The sequence below is a fragment of the Stegostoma tigrinum genome, chromosome 1, assembly GCF_030684315.1.
Source record: "Stegostoma tigrinum isolate sSteTig4 chromosome 1, sSteTig4.hap1, whole genome shotgun sequence".
Classification (NCBI taxonomy): Eukaryota; Metazoa; Chordata; class Chondrichthyes; order Orectolobiformes; family Stegostomatidae; genus Stegostoma; species Stegostoma tigrinum.
Window position 1 is genome coordinate 123,994,457 of NC_081354.1, and position 17,688 is coordinate 124,012,144.

At 38.8% G+C, this 17,688-nt stretch overlaps 1 protein-coding gene across 1 annotated transcript in view; it reads right to left on the bottom strand.

The window, feature by feature from the left end:
* Positions 1 to 17,688, bottom strand: part of map3k1 (mitogen-activated protein kinase kinase kinase 1, E3 ubiquitin protein ligase) — a 144,796-nt gene that overhangs the window by 36,830 nt on the left and 90,278 nt on the right. The window contains exons 7-10 of the mRNA XM_048523759.2: positions 15,063 to 15,184; positions 9,316 to 9,397; positions 8,380 to 8,530; positions 7,779 to 8,072 (exon numbers count right to left, since the gene is read on the bottom strand). Of these exons, the coding sequence (XP_048379716.1) occupies positions 7,779 to 8,072; positions 8,380 to 8,530; positions 9,316 to 9,397; positions 15,063 to 15,184 (649 nt within the window). The remainder of the gene's footprint in view (positions 1 to 7,778; positions 8,073 to 8,379; positions 8,531 to 9,315; positions 9,398 to 15,062; positions 15,185 to 17,688) is intronic.

Sequence of the window (17,688 nt, forward strand, 5' to 3'; positions counted from 1 at the left end):
ACTCATTTTGATAATCAACTGATAAAAACAAACTTTTTCATTCCCCCAATATATGGCATTATAAGAGTAGATCCAACACCTGAGCAGGTAATTAGTAATGAGGAGAGCCAGGGCCTGGTATTCATGAATTTGCTTGTGATAGATAATGAAAGGGAAATGCACAGTAATACGAATGCAAATCTAACAAAAAAACAAGTGGATTGTTATAGCTTCTAAAGGCATTTAAAAAGGAAAACATCTGGCTAAAATGAATATGGGTTCATTACAGTCAGGAGAATTTATAAATGAGGAAGAGGGAAATAGCAAAGAAACCAAATGATTACTGAGGAAGACACAATAAATCTCACAGAATTAGGGGTCCAAGTGACTAGAGAATGAGGCTTTGAAGGAAGAAGCAAGTTTCCTAAGAAGTTGAACTGGAGAAATTAATGGGAAGGCAAGTTGATAAGATCCCAGGACCAGATGTTCTACATTCTGAATTGTTGTAGATGGCTAGTGCTAAACATGGTCCAGGCTTTAGGGTCAGTGGTGAAGTGATAATGCTCAACACCGGCTTTGAAGGGAGTTGTATAATTGAACTTGGAGATGTTAAGTTCTTTGGAATCTAGCAACAGTTATGCTATTAGGCAGGCTAAACCAGTCTAACAAACTGAAAAATTCTGCCAGATTGCAAAAGCAGGAAGTCATAAAAATTATTTCTCATTTGCTTTTTATAATTTCACAGAAAATATAATAAAAGCTGGGATAAACACGAGATTGAAATAAATATCAATTTACGTTAAAGTGATTAAGAAATGGAATGGAGAAATTTGTTATTCTAGAAAATTACATTTTTGGGGCAAGAGAGGTTATTTAGCAATCAGTGACTTCGAATATTATTAAATAGTTAACCTCATTCAGCCAGATTTGTTTGTTATTAGTTTTACATGGAGGATGTCAATGCAAAAAAAAATGGGTGTTCACATGGTTTTAGTAATCTCTAACTTGTTCTCCAGCAGCAAATAGCACACTATAATAAAGACTAAGGAGCTACTGACATCAGTTTTTGAATTTCCACGTTTAACTGTACATGTGTAGACACCAGAGTTTGCAGTCAGTTTCAGAAGTAGTAATGATGAATATGACAGTGGCACATCATTACAACTAAAAATAAGGATCCAAATTTTGTAAACAGCTATTTATAGGTCAAATTTTTTTTGGACTAAGTGCAACCAAAGACCATTTCACGACAAGTCGCATGCTAGAATCACTAAAAATGAATATGGTTTTCTATGCTGACGAATACCACCTACTCGAAACAAAATGCCAAGAGCAAATATCAGCCTCAGGAAAGAGATTATTAATTCAAAAAGGGCAGCATTGACAATACGGAGGAGGAATGATTGTTTGCACTGCGAGAAGTTAGAAGTGCTTAGTTGAAATAAGTCCCATTATTCATAAGCCTGTTACCATAGAGCCACAGAACCAAAGTTTGACTATTTACCTGTAACTATTAACAAGACTATATCGTGTCAGTAGCCACATGGAACACCCAAGTGTCACATCAGAAATTACTACAAAATGCCAACCAAAACTTTAAAATGGTGAATGTGAGATTTATTGTCACTATTTTACAGTGAATAATATAGTAAAATACAGTGTACCACACCGCAACTGCTTACAAACATCAGGAGTCCCTAGTCTAGGTCTACTGCAACCAGAAGCCTCTGGCTTTGATCCCAGATAAGACTGCTGCTGTTTTGTAAACCGTTCCACTCCAGCCACTTTCCTCAAGATGTCGTTTTGCCATCTTGAATAGTCTGCCGCTGCTGCCTCTGATCACTACAAGAGCTTTGCTGCCGCTGCCAGTCCTAAATGCCAGGAGCCCGTCCCTGTTGCTGCCTCTGCCACTGCCTTCAGTCACCATGAGGAGCCGCATCTGCTGCCAACTTTGACTGCCATGAGAAGCAGTCAGTCCACGCACGGTCTGCTCTAGGTGCCATGCTGATTTTACCATCTAACCCACCACAAAATGCCCCAAGGAAAAGAACAGTGAAAGCAAAAAACAGAATAAAAAAAAAAGAGCAGAAGTAAAAAAGAATGAAAGAAGCATGCTTGTGGGAGCAGATGAACCCAGGGCAAGTGCCAGCACACAGTCCTGCTACTCCACTGCCAGTTTGAATCAATTTGAAGTATAGGATATCAGAAGCTTCCTGTTAAAGCCTACTCTTATCAACTTCTAAAATATTTGTTACTGGAGGGTGAATCTCCTACAATGACTGTAAAACCCTAAGATATAGGAGCAGAATTAGGACATTCAGCATCCAGTTTGGTCTGCCATTCGATCATAGTTTATAATTTTCTCAAACCCATTCTCCTTCCTTCTCTCTATTATACTTGACCCCACTTACCAATCAAGAACCTACTCAATCTTAGTACATAATTGCCAGAGAAAGCTACAAGTTCCATAAACTCACCACCCGATAGCTAAAGAAACTGCTCATCTCAGTTCTAAACTGCTGTCGCTTCAGTCTGATGTTGTACCTTCAGGTCCTGGTCCTTCCTATCAGTGGAAATATCTTCTCTACATCCACTCTATCCAGGTTCCTCAGTATTTTGTAACCTTCAATGAGATGCCCCTGCTCATCCTTTTCAACTCGACCGACCAGAGAATCAGATTCCCCAAATATTCCTCGTAACAAGCCTTCTATCCCCAGGATGATATTGTAAACATTCTCTGGGCCCCCTCATGGCCAGAACATCCTTCCTTAGATATGTGGTCCAGATAGTGTACTCTGTTGATATCCTATTGAGATTTATTAGTCAGAGAATGTTAGCTCTACTATCCATATGAGCATTAAGGATCTGATTGAAATGTAGGTAGATACAGTCTGAATTTAATCTACTACTGCATCTGAAAGATAATACTTCAGATACTAAGTTCTGTCAGTACTTCTGCTGGAATATCAGCATATCGAAGGTAGCTTTTAGGTATAACCAGTTCAGAGGCATGAAGTTACCATGAAGTACTCTCCTCAACCTCTCCCCTTGCCAGAGGTATGGTGGCTGTCAGATTAAACCACTGTGCGTTGTCTCTCTGTACGAGAGTGCAGCCCCATGGCAACTTTACTTTTACTGGGCTGGACTGGACTGACCGATACTTTAGAGACTTAAGCGACTCTTGGACAGGCAGAGAGGATAGCAAAATGTAGGGTATGCAGGGTAGTTTGCTCTTTAGGAGGAAAATAGGTCAACACAACTTCATGGGCCAAAGAGCCTGTACTGTGCTGTACTGTTCTATGTTCTATGACATGAATAAGGGTCTTGTATTAGCAAAAGGTTCCCGAGGTATTATCAGCCTATAATGGAATAAATTTACAAGAGAAATCGCACGATAACTTTCAAAAGTAGGATCACTTTTTGAAGAATCAAATTTAGTCCCAACTGTTTTAGCGTTAAAAATCCATTTGTATTAGTTGGGAAGAGAAAAACCGCTCAATCTTCAGTTTTCTTTTAAAAAAAGTAAACAAATAAGAGCAAGCGTTATTTTTATCTAAATAATCAAACAATGTGCAAAGGCGGAGGTTAAAAAAGATTGGCACTTGGTAATGCTACTCATTTAAGAGACTGATGCAGGCATGATGGGCCAAACAGCGTCCTTCTGCACATAATACATGTACGATTTCACATAGTCACTGGGGTCTTTCAGGTCACCCTTAGAAGTACATGATAAGAAACGTTATCCATTTTTGTTTGCCAATGCTACACACAAAACTATACATTACAGGAGGCCAATCAGCACACGCCTTCTGTGCTAGCCCTGAGCCACCTACAATCCCATTTAACATTTAAAAGACTTTAAGTAGGTATTCTTCAAAAATTTAACGCATTTCTTTTTTAAAAGCTATGTATTTTGCTTTCATCAGCATTTTGTATACACTATACCATGATCTATTACTTATGAAACATCTTTTCCCAGCTTTACATTTTGGAAACCATTTTTTAAAAAAAATTATTCCTTTAGTCACTAGTCAATCATTGGAAATAGTTTCTTTCCATTTACCTCAGTACCTCCAAACTCTGAACTTTAATCATATCTCAATCTTCCTCGTACAAACGAAAAAGACTCTGTCTAGTATCAATAATCTGGTTTATAATAAATTGAATTATTTGAGGTGACAAGCTATATTGACACAAAGAGGAAGCAGCAGACACAATATATTTGGACTTTCTGAAGGTGTTTGGTTAGGTTCCGCTGTTAGGCTACTTAAGATAATTATCCATAATGTTGGAGGCAGGACATTAGCATGAATAGAGGACTGGCTAACTATAAGACCATACGACATAGGAGTGGAAGTATGGCCATTCGACCCATCGAGTCCACTCCACCATTTAATCATGGCTAATAGAAGGTGGGGTTTAGATTGTGGATTGGGGGTCTAGCATAAAAAGTTCAGCAGGTAACAAGAAAGGCAAACAGAATGTTGGTCTTTATTTCAAAGTGATTAGAGTATAAAATTGGGTACGTCCTGCTAAAACTACACAAGGGACTAGTTAGACACCTGCAATACTGTGAAAAGTTTTGGTTCCTTACACTGGCACTGCATGACAAATCCGTTCGAATTCTTCAAGGAAGTAACTAATACAGTTGATCAGAGGGAGCCAGTGGATATGGTTGATTTGGACTTTTAGAAGGTTTTCAACAAAATCCCACATAAGAAGTTAATGTGGGAAGTTAAAGCACATGGACTAGGGTAATCCATTGAGTTGGACAGAAAATTGGTTAGCAAAGAGAAAACAAAGTAGGAATAAACGTGCCTTTTGCTGAATGAGATACAGTGACTACTGGGTACCGCATAGATCAATATGAGGACCCCGTTTATTTATAACATACTGTGATGATACTATGGCTTTTAAAAGGTGTACTTGTCCTTTCTTTTATATAATGATGAGAAGTTGAGACAGAGGTGCCAAGTGCTTTTTCAAAAGAGGTTGAACAATAGAAGCAGCCTAATTGGTTGGGGTCAAGTACCCACAGAACCAGAGTTTTTACTTTAGCTTTCAGTCGCAATTGTCGAGGTCTTAATGCCAGATGTGGAAGCTTTTTCCTCTGTTACAGCTAAAAGTTTGGGTTCTCTTCCTGCTTCTAGAATTCCAAGCAAGACAATCTATTTTACTGAACTTGCCTTTGCTAAGTGTGTGTTTATGGGAAGTTACAATATTGGAACAGTTGTTGTTTAATAGTCAAATATTGTATCATTCTGTTACGTTATCCAATGGAGTCACGTCACTCAAAATCCTTTTAACCATAATGTATGAATAAAAAGTGTTTTATTTCAACCCTGTTAATTTGACCAATCAAATTGCATCCAGAATATTATGCTTGGGACTTGCCCTTAAAATAAGAAAAAGTTAGGTTCTAGGCTATCTTCTTGACATGTACATTTCTGTGGGGTGGGTTTGGTCTGGTCCATAACATTATGTTATAGATTTAGATGAGGAAATTAAACATATTAACTCAAAATTTGCATACGAGACAAGCTGGGTAGAAGAGTGAGCTGTGACGACTATGCAGAAATGTTGCAATGTGATTTAGACAGGTAGAGTTAGAATGGGTAAATGCATAGCAGGTTCAATATAATGTGGATAAATGTGAGATTATCCGCTTTAGTAGCAAAAACAGGAAGGCAAATTGTTATCTGAATGGCCATAAATTGAGGGAAGGGAACAATCAACAAAACCTGCATGTCCTTGTTCACCAGATGCTGAAAGTAAGCAGGTTGATGCAGCAAGCAGTAAAGGCAGCAACCTGTGTGTTGGGCCTCATCTTGACAGGACTTGAGAACAGGAACAAAAAAAAGTCTTGCTGCAATTACATGATATTTGTGAGTCTATTCCTAGAATACCACATGCATTTTGATCTCCTCATCTGAAGAAGGATGTTCTTGCCATAGAGGGAGTGTTTTGAAGGTTTACCAAGTTGATTCCTTGGATGGCAGGGCTGACCGATGAGCAGAGACGGAGTTGGCTAGGATTGCATCCACTGGAGTTTAAAAGAATGAGTGGGGATTCTCAGAAACTTATGAAATTCTAACAGGGTTAGGCAGATCAGATGCAGGAGGGATACTCCTGATGGTGGTGAGTCCGGAATCAGTTCAAGGATAAGGGTTAAACCTTTTGGAACTTATGAGAAGAAATTTCTTCATGCAAAGAGAGTGGTGAGCCTGTGCAACTCACTCAATCAGAAAGTAGCGTGCACTTTCATAGAGGTAAATATAGCTCGAGCAGTCCAGAGAAGGTTCATCAAATTCATATTGAGAATGGAGGGACTGCCTTACAAGGAGATGTTGAGTAGGTTGGAAATGCACTCAGGGCCTTTGCAGGCTGGATGTCAAAAAGTTGCTTCCCCTTGTTGGAGAGTCTCGGGCTGGAGGACATAATCTCAGAATAAGGTGTCACCCATTTAAAACAGAGATGAGGAATTTCTTCTCTTAGAGGGTAGTGAATTTGTAGAACTCTCTACCACAGACAGCTGTCAAGGCAGGATCATTTAAGGCTGAACTAAACAAATTTTTAAATCAGAAAGGGAATCAAAAGAGATGGAGAAAAGGCAAAGTGGAGTTGAGGGTCATTAAATCAGGCATAATCTCACTGAATGGCACAGCAGCCTGGAAGGGCTGAATGGCCTTTTTATGCTCTGGTCTTGTGGGTTTACTTCATAACTAAAGTTTCTTAGCTTTTAACAAATCCAAATACTCATTAAACAGTAATCCATCTAAATTAGCATAATTGATGCTTAACCAATGATTTCTACAAACATAGCTCTACCCCTTTTTGCACTTCATCCACTTGTAAAAACCTAGTATCCCACGAACTTTTACTTAAAGACAGCTTAAATTAGTTTAATCTGTGACTTTAAAAAACATAGCATCTTCATGTTATCACTGTTTGCTAAGAAATAATTAAAAACATAGGTGCTGTTATCTGTCATAATTCTTGTTCTAGTTTGAACTGAATGAATGATCTAAGTCACATCAAGTCTGTGGAAATAGATCACAAATAATTAAAAAGTGGACAACTGGAAGGTTAAATTCATTATAGGTAAAGGCAAAATTGAAAACAAAGTAATGAAATAAGCCATAAAACAGAAGATTTCGATTTGCACAATAGTTATGTAACAGCAAAAAAAAAATCACAGAAATAGAGGGTAAGAAACGGACAATGTTAAAAAGGGAATGATGAAAGAGGAACAATCCTGAGTCTAAAGCACACTCTGCTTTTGAAAAGATCGAATGCTGGAAATTAATTCTGCAGTACAAGTCTATGAAGAATGCACTCAACATTTCTCAGTCTGCTTTTCTGAAATAGACATTAACCTACTTAACATTAAAGACAAAATGCCACAGGAACAAGTTAAAAATCTGCCTGCTGATGTTAAGTAATTCTCAGCATTGTTTATTTAGGAAAGCAAAAATTAAATTCAATATACCAAAAATGGGTTACATGATGCCCCCACTTCCTACCAGTCAGAAAAATAAAGAAATTACCACAATAAGCTTACAATTTAAAACTGGGCACCAAACATCAAGTGGAAAGCCATTTTAACGGATGTGAATTTCACCTGCATCCATTTAGATTTAAGTTAATGTGAATAATCTAGCCCATGGAGCAAACCAGGCAGTCAAACTGCAGATGCAAATGATTCGAAATTGTTGTCCAGGTTCCGTAACTTGAAGACTGGACATTTTGTATCAACAATGTCATATTGCATTTTAGACTTGAAATGATTAGTATCTTACCAAGGCAGCAACATATACTTTGTAGACCGGATCAGCACAGACCATAGATAGTACACTGCAACACGACTCCACCACCACGTCTCCTGAGAGGTCAATCTGAGATGACCCATTGGCTCCAGGCAGACTACTAGATCCAGTGTCACTTCCATTATTAGAGGAGGAACTTCCAGTACGAATCTCGCCATTTGCCAACAGCAAGGCTCCACTAACATCATGTGAAAGTCGCCTTAATGCCATCTCACGTACATTCCAGTTCCGAGAAAAGAGACAACTAACCAGTTCCATTCCAAATACCTAAATAAGAAAATGAACAGAATTACAGCAACAGACCAAACATGCAGTTCTAAAATCACTTCCTTTTATAAACAAGACACATTTGAATAAAGAATAGAATTCATCAATTGAAAAATAATGGTGACTGAAAATGGTATCAATGCTGGGTTTGCCAAGTAAACTGTGCACCACTTTGAAAAATTTCAGTAGTACTATAACACAAGAACGAGTTTTACAAATTCATAGCAATTTATGTTTAATTTTCATTTGCCAAAAGAAACAACAACTGCCCTTGCCCAAAACAATTTAAGATTTCTAAAGCACTCACCTGAATCCAGGGTTCTGCCAACTCTTTATAACCTTGTGGGATTTGTTGAACTCCATAATGACGCAGATTGAAGTCATTGTCCTGCTGCCGTCTTTGTGGATCTACTTCCAGCGACTGAGTCTGATTACGCACTGAATTTTGAGACTCATGGCTTTTTAAGGCAGAAGTATAAAATGGCATTGTGAAATACAAAGAAAGCACTGAACGAATTAAGATTTAATTGCAATGATTATTTGAAGAAATGACTGTCAAGTGCTCAAGCTCTGATTTTGAAGATCATGAAATCAAAGGATATCAAGTCTTCCAAAATCCTGTCACAATACCTAAATTTAGTTAGAATCCCAAGATTAAACAAACAAACAAGTTCAAAATTTGTTAAAGCTACAGCAAAACCATTGGGAGGACTATATGTTCATGCGGTGAAGTGCATTTGTTTAACAGGTTAATTCAAAATTATGAAACTTGTTTGTAATAATTGGTCATGCTTGATGGATTAGTTAAAAGCCATGATTCCAGGTCTTTGACAATTAATATGTATCTTCAAAGTATCAAAAGCAGTGAAAAATCTGTGACAAATACAGATATATCACACAGTTTGCCTTAAGTAATATATTAAAGTGGTGATGGGCAGAGCTAAAAAGAATTCTTTTGAGTATCCTGACAAGGTTAATGTTCTAAATTTTCATGGCAGCAGTTGAACAGTGTAGCAAATTCTAGCAGTAAAAATCTAGTTCAGAACAGAAAGGAGTGGGATTTTACCGTTCAATGTTGTATAGGAATATGGAGTATTCTTAGTCCTCAACAATATCACAAAAATATTTTCACTTGATATAATCTATTCAAATTTACAATATCCATTCAAAGGTTTAAGGTGTAAACTGCAACATTTCATTACCAAAGTAGTTTAAACCTTTATTTCATAAGCAGTTTTCTTACCTGTGCAGTTCTCGGGACTTCCATTTGGCTCTACAAAGAGGGCAGATCAGGGGCTCATGGTTCCTTCTACATTCTTCAGCCCCTAGAAAAAGAATCCAAATTGAATATATTATTGAACATAAAATAAAAGCAAAACACAGTGAATCTGGAATTCTGAAATAAAATCAAAGTGCTGGAAAAACTCAGTAGTTCTGGCAGCATCTGCAGAGAACGAAAAATAATTTAAGTTTCAAGTCAAAAAAAGCATAAGGGAGAAGGCTATTAAATATGGGTATAATCTAGTTAGTAATATAAAAGAAGATTGCAAGAACAATTTTAGAAAAAGGTGAGAGAGGATGTGAGACTGGAAAAGTAATACCGGGGAACAAAAAATGGCAGAGGATTTGAATAGATTCTTTGCATCAGTCTTCATAGAGGAAGTTACCAGCAGTATACCAGAACTTCAAAAGTCAGGGGCAGAGGTGAGTGTAATGGCCATCACTAAGGAGATGATGCCTCAGGAAGGTGTGAAACTGGATAATCACCTGGAACAGGTGGACTACAACACAAAGTTTTGAAGGAGATAGCCGAGGAGACTGTAGAGGCATTGGCAGTGATTTTTCAGGAATGACTGGAGTTAAAAAAAAGGTCCCAGATGACTGTAAAGCAACTAATTTAAGACCCTTTTAAGCAGGGAGGGAGGCACAACACAGGAAACTATGTCAGTTATCCCAACAGTCATTGGTAAGATTTGAGGTGCCATTATTAGGGATGTAACTGTAGAATACTTGGAAATGCCTGGTAAAATAGGGCTGAGTTAACATTGCTTCGTCAAGGGGAGGTCTCACCTGACAAAATCTGTCAGAATTTTTTGAGGAGATAATGCGCAAATTAGACAAAGGACAGCCAGTGGACAATGGTGGAGCCCATGGTGTTAAGGACAAGGTACTGACATAGATAGAGGATTGGCTGATTGACAAAGCAGAGAGTGGGGATAAGGAGGCCTTTTTCAGGATGGCAGCTGATCATTAGTGGGTTCCAGGGTGGGGGGCCCTCAACTATTCATGTTATATATTAAAATGATCTGCATGGAGGAACTGAGAGTAATGTTACCAAGTTTGCCCATGATACAAAGATAGATGCAGAACAGGTAGTTTTGAGGAAGTGGTGAAACTGCAGAATGATTTGGGCAGCTAAGCAGAGTGGGCAAAGTAGTGACAGGTGGAACACAATGTGAGAAAATAGGAGGTTCTACACTTTGATAGGAAGAATAGTCTATACCTCGACTGTCTAAATGGGAAAAGGCTTTGGAAATCTGAAGTACAAAGGGACTTGGGAGGAGTCCTAGTTCAGGCCGATCTTAAAGTAAAGCAATCATGCAGGTTCACTTGGCAGTTGGGAATGCAATGTTAGCATTCATTTCAAGAGGACTGGGATACAAGACCAGAGATCTACTGTTGAGGCTATACAAGGCTCTGGTCAGAACAGTTTTGGAATACTGAGTGTGGTTTTGGGCCCCATATTGAAGTTGGGCTGAAGTGAGTCCAGAGGAGGTTTACAAGAATGATTCCAGAAGTGAAGGACTTGTCATCAAGAGCTTTTGAGGGCTTTGGGTTGGTATTTGAGATGAGGGGTGATCTGATTGAAACTAATGGAATATTGAGGGGCCTGGAAAAAAGGTGAACATGGAGAAGATATCTCTACAAGGGTTCAAAGGCACAGGCTTAGAATGGAGGTTTGACCCTTTAGAACCGAGATGAGAAGGTAATTGTTCAGCCAGAGGTGTGAATCTGTGTAGGCGAAGCCATTGGGTGTACGAGTGTATTTTAGATAGAATAAATAGATTTTTGATTGGTAAAGGGATCAAGGGTGGTAGGGAAAAGATGGGAGAATGGGGCTTAAAAAACATAACAGCCTTGTGGTTTGTATCTGGACTGAGCTGCCAAAGAAAGCAGCAGAGGCCAGTGCAATTACAATATTCAAAAGACATTTGGACAGGTACATGAATAGTTGGGCCAAATACAGGCAAGCGGGACTAGTTCAGTTTGGGAAACTTGGTTCGCATGCACTAGTTGGACTGAAGGGCCTGTTTCCATGCTATATGGCTATGATCGAATGGCAGATCAGACTCAAAGGCTGAATTGCCTAATTCTGATCTTAGTCTTATGACGTCTTTAGAACATTGACGATAAGTGAAACATCATACTTTAAAAAAAATGAGACAATAACACAATAAGCAGACGTTCGGCAATTCAGCCCATCAACTCTGCTCCACTATGCGAACAGAAAGAACATAAGAACTAGGAGTAGGTAGTGGCCATCCAGCTCCTCGAGCCTGCCCCACCATTTAAAATGATCATGGCTGATCTTTTTGAGACTCAGCTCCATTTACCCGCCCACACACCATTACCCTTAATTCCTTTACTGTTCAAAAATTGATCTTGCCTTGCCTTAAAAAACATTCAGCGAGGTAGTTTCAACTGCTTCAGTGGGCAGGGAATTCCACAGATTTACAACCCTTTGGGTGAAGAAGTTTCTCCTGACGTCAGTCTCACATCTGCTTCCCTTTATTTTGAGGCGATGCCCTCTAGTCCTAGTTTCACCTGCTAGCGGAAACAACCTCCCTGACTCCACCTTATCTATTCCCTTCAGATTCTTGTATGTTTCTATTAGATCTCCCCTCATTCTTCTGAATTCCAATGGAGTATAATCCCAGTCTACTCAGTATCTCCTCATAACCCAACCCTCTCAACTCTGGAATCAACCGAGTGAATCTCATCTGCAACCCCTCCAGTGCTAGTGTATCCCTTCTCAAGTAAGGAGACCAAAACTGCACACAGTACTCCAGGAGTGGTCTCACCAGGATCCTATACAGCTGCAGCATAGCCTCCCTGCTTTTAAATTCCATCCCTCTGGCAATGGCAGACAAAATTCCATTTGCATTTTTAATTATCTGTTGTACCTGCAATCCTACTTTTAGCGATTGATGCATAAGGACACCCAAGTCCCTCTGCACAGCAGCGCGCTGCAATTTTTTAACCATTTAAAACATAGTCCATTTTGCTGTTATTCCTACCAAAGTGGATGACCTCACACTTATCAACATTGTACTCCATCTGCCAGACCTTTGCCCACTCACTTAGACTATCTGTATCCCTCTGCAGACTTTCAATATCTTCTGCTCACTTAGCTCGACCATTCATCTTAGTGTCACCTGCAAATTTTGACACACCACACTTAGTCCCCAATTCCAAATCATCCATGTAAATTGTAAACAATTGCATTCTCAACACTGATCCCTGAGACACACTACTAGCCACTGACCGCCAACCATAAACACACCCATTTACCCTGACTCTTTGGTTTCTACTAGTCAACCAATCCCCTATCCATGCCAATATATTACCTGTAATATCGTGCAACTTTATCTTATGTAGCAGCCTTTGGTGTGGCACCTGGTCAAATGCCTTCTGGAAATCCAATTACACCACATCCACAGGTTCCCCATTGTCCACCATGCAAGTGATGTCCTCAAAGAATTCCAGCAAAATAGTTAAACATGACCTACTCTTCATGAGCCCATGCTGGGTGTTTCCAATGGAAGAATTTATATCCAGATGTCTTGCTATTTCTTCCTTAATGATAGATTCAAGCATTTTCCCCCATTCCCAAAGTTAAGCTAACTGGCCTATAGTTACCTGCTTTTGTCTACTTCCTTTTTTAAACAGTGGCGTCACATTGGCTGTTTTCCAATCTGCAGGAAACACCCCAGAGTCCAATGAATTTGCTATTTCCCCCATCACCTCTTTTAGTACGCTGGGATATATTTCATCAAGGCCAGGAGACTCGTCTACCTTTGGCCCCATTAGCTAGCCCAGCACTGCCTCCTTAATGATAATGATAGTTTCTAGGTCCTCGCCTGCTATAACCTTCTTGCCATTAGTTTTCGGCATGTTATTTCTGTCTTCAACTGTGAAGATCGACATGAAATAACTGTTTAAATGTTTCAGCTATTTCCTGGCTAATCATGGCTAATAAGTTTCTCAACCCTATTCTCCTGCTTTCTCCCCGCAATCTTTGGTCCCCTTGACAATCAAGAACCTATCTATCTCCGTTTTAAATATATAGAATGACCTGGTCTCCACAGCCTTCCATGGCAGCGAATTCCAGGATTCACCACTGTCTGGCTTAAGAAGTTTCTCCTTATGTCCATTCTAAAAGGTCTTCTCTTTATTTAAAGCCTGTGCCCTTGGGTCCTAGTCTCTCCTACCAATGGAAGCAATTTCACAACATCCACTCTGTCCAGACCATTCAGTATTCTGAAAGTTTCAATTAGATACCACCCCCTCCATCCTTCTAAACTCCATCAAGCATAGACCCAGAGTCCTCAAACATTCCTATGTTAAGCTTTTCATTCCTTGGACCATTCTCATAAACCTCCACTCCAGGGCCAGTACATCTTTAATGAGATATGGGGCCCAAAACTGCACACAATATTCCAAGTGTGTCCTGGCCAGAGCCTTATACAGCTTCAGAAGTATATCCCTGCTTTTATTCAAGTTCTCTCAAAATAAACACCAAAGTTGCATTTGCCTTCCTAACTACTGGCTCAACCCGCAATTTACCTTGACAGAATCCAGAACTAGAACCCCCAAGTCTCTCTGCACTTCAGACTTCTGAATTTTCTCTGTTTAGAAAATGGTCCATGCTTCTGTTCTTCTTACCAAAGTGTATGACCTCACTTACCCACGTTGTACTCCACCTGCCACTTCTTTGCCCACTCTCAACCTGCCCAAAATCCTTCTGCAATGTTCCAAAAGTAACAATTTTATATTGTTTTCAGATTCTGGACCACTACAACTTTTAATTTTTAAGACATGATACATTGTTCAGATGATATCTTTGGGATAATTTTTCCTACATACACTGTTCTATGTGTAGCACACCACATGCAATTCGTAACTACATTAGCTACACATTATGTACCCACTCTCTGTAATAATGCCACAAAATTATGACTGATCGTTGTAAAATCTCACTTGGTTCACTATAACCTTTAGAGAAGGGAAGCTGTCATCCTTACCCGATTTGTACTCCAGGTCCACAGTACCGTGATTGACTTTTAACTTCCCTTTGGGATGGTGCAACAAGCCAACAGCTCAAGGGCAATTAAGACTGGGCAACAAATACTGGCTCTGTCAGTGACACCCAGATCCCATGAAGAATGAAGAATGCTATTATGAAAACAATTCAGGCCCTTAAATTTCTTTTTTTCCCAGGTATATAGATTGCCAAACCTGGCCTTTGGGAAGTGATAAATGCCATCGATAAGCATAGAACCCCACACAAGATTTTTGGACCACTCTCACTTCAAATCAAATGTGCAAAAGGTGTTTCAAATTGGTTAACAACTTCAGGCATATATCAACCATCAAATGCCAAAAGATGTTAACTAGAAACAAGCAAACAAAAACAAAAAAGTAAATAAAGAGCAACCAAGGGTAACTAAGTTTAAGTGACAAAACATCAACAGAAATGCAAAATTATGGATTTTTCAAAAATAGAAATAATGATTGAGCACAATGGAGTGAAGTAAAAAATTTCACCCAATCCATCTGGCACATACAGACATATTAAAGTAAGTGACCAGCTTTAAAAAAAAACTACTCGTTGTAACAAGCCCATGATTTACTAGAACAGCAAAATAGCTCAGCCTTGGACAATAAGAGCTTGAAAGATCTCACGACTAAAAATGCCTGAAAACTTACAGATTGACATGCAGTGATGGTGAAGTTTATTCCTGCAGCCTTCTTCACACACAGTCAAGCTTTCCTCATCCAGCATATCCAGTAGACAAATAGGACACATTTGTTCTTCTTCATCCTTTAAGCTAAAAAAAGCAAAAAAATCCTACGTTTAAACCCAATGTGATTCAGAAATTTCTAAATCTTTTTCAAGATGGGTCATTTAAGTGCACGTCACAGAAACCCAAGCAGCAATTATAAAAATCAATGTTTTTAATTTATATGGCTAGTTCACAATCTGCAAATATTAAGATTTTGGAGTTCCATTTGAGGAGCTATTCATTAATTGAACAAAATCAAGAAAATCCACTTCAACATACCCAATCCATGAAAACACGTAAATGAGCATAGAAAGGAGTCCGTCTTCAAATGTTGCCATTTGAGGCTCATGGGGCTGAATATACATTCATAACAATTTGGATTTTGCAAAAGCAATTAACCAATGATCCTTCACAATATGGAGGAAGGAAATTAAAAATATACAGGTATAATGGATTAAATGAACATCTGTTTAAAGAGTAGCTCATCGCACAGGCACACTTGTGATCAGATTAGCTAAAGCTTAGAGCACAGAACAAGCTATGGACAGTCCAACAGGTCTCTGCAAATACTTTCTCCCTCATGTATGTATCCAGCCTCTCCTTAAATACATCCGTGCTATTTGCTTCACTATACCACGCATTAGCACGTTACACATCCTGGCCATTTGGAGTAAAAAATACTTCACCCTAATTATTTAATATTTATTTGTATCCACCTTATACAGGCAAGCAAAAGTCCTTCACAAATTTAAAACAAATGCTGAATTTCCTCAATCATCTTAATTCTAAATTGGAAGAGAGAGAAATTCAAGAGATACAAAGATTATGATCATTTGGGAATTACATTTTATAAATTACTCTTCATTTTTGCCTCCCTCACTCAGATTACGGCCTCTAGCTCCAAACTCTCCCATAAGGGGAAACAATATATTCTCATCTTCCTTTTAAATCCCCTAGGAAATTTTCACGTTTGAATCAGGTCACCTCTCATTCTTCTAAACTCAATGAGCACAGGCCCAACCTACTCAACTTCTACAAAAAAAACCTTCCATACATGACATCAACCCAGTGAACCTTCTCTAGACTGCCAATGCCAGGTTAGGTTTGTCAACCTGATCAGACACAGTATGGCACACCTTTGGAGCAGATGGGATTTGAATGTGGTCCGTCTGGCCTAAGAGATAGTAACACTACCACTGGGCCACAAAAGCTTTCTTTCCTTAGATAAGGGGACCAAATATGATCACAGTAAGAAACAACAAGGGGAAAGACAACATTGGTGTTAGTAGTCTATTGGCCCCATAATAACAATTGTCCTGTAGGATACTCAATAAATCAAGACTTAATGAAGCACGTAAAAAGAAAGACAGTGCATTAAATCATGGGCTATATTAATTTTCATGTCAATTGTGAAAATTAAATTGGCAGAAATAGCCACAAAGAATTCAGCGCCATTTCTGACAGCGTGTTAGGGATTCAACGGGGAATAAGGCTACTTTAAATCTGGTAATATGCAATGAAACCTGTTTGACAAATGGCCTCAGTGAAACTTCCCCAAGGGAACAGTGACTATACACATGCCTGAATTTTAGTGATAATGGGAACTGCAGATGCTGGAGAATCCAAGATAATAAAATGTGAGGCTGGATGAACTGTGTGAAGGGTCTAGGCCCGAAACGTCATCTTTTGTGCTCCTGAGATGCTGCTGGGCCTGCTGTGTTCATCCAGCCTCACATTTTATTATCTTTGCCTGAATTTTAGTGATCAGTTTGATACTGGGAAAACTTGGGTCAAAACAACTCTGCTCAACTTGATTAAGGGTAATTACAAAAGAATGAAGGCAAAGTTGGCTGGATTTGACTGGGAAAGAATGTAAGCATGAAAGCTAGTTGAGAAACAATAACAAATATTTAAGAAAATAACCGATAACACAGCAAGATATACACAGAGGAAGGCGAAAACTAGGAACAAATTAAAAGAACCATGATTAACTAAGCAAGTGAAGGATTGTATCAAATGGAAAGAAAAACATCTAAAAAGTAGTTTTGAAAAACCAAGAAAAGATAAGCAAGACAATAACAGAGGGAGAAAATAAATGGATAGTAAACTAGCAAGCAATATAGAATCTGACAGTAAGAGCTTCTTAAACATACACAAGGAGGGATATCTAAGGGAAATTAGGACTGTTAGGGAATGAGAAACTAGAAAAGGGCAAAGTAGTTGAATAAATGTTTTACAACAGTCTTCACAGTCAAAGACACTAGCAGTATTCTAAAAACACTAAGTCAAGCGGCTAAGGGGTCAAGGGAATAGACTGAAGTAATCACTGGAGAAAGTAATGGGGCTAAAGACTGACAATAACCCCTGGATCTGATAGGATGCATCTGACAATATGAAAGGAAGTAGCTATGCAGATAGCGTACACATTATTTGCGATCTTCCAAGAATCCTTCAATTATGGAAAAGGCCAAGATGATTGGCAGTTTTCCAATGTAAACTCTACCATTAACTTGAAAAAGGGAGGGAGCGAAATAAAAAAGTTAATTATG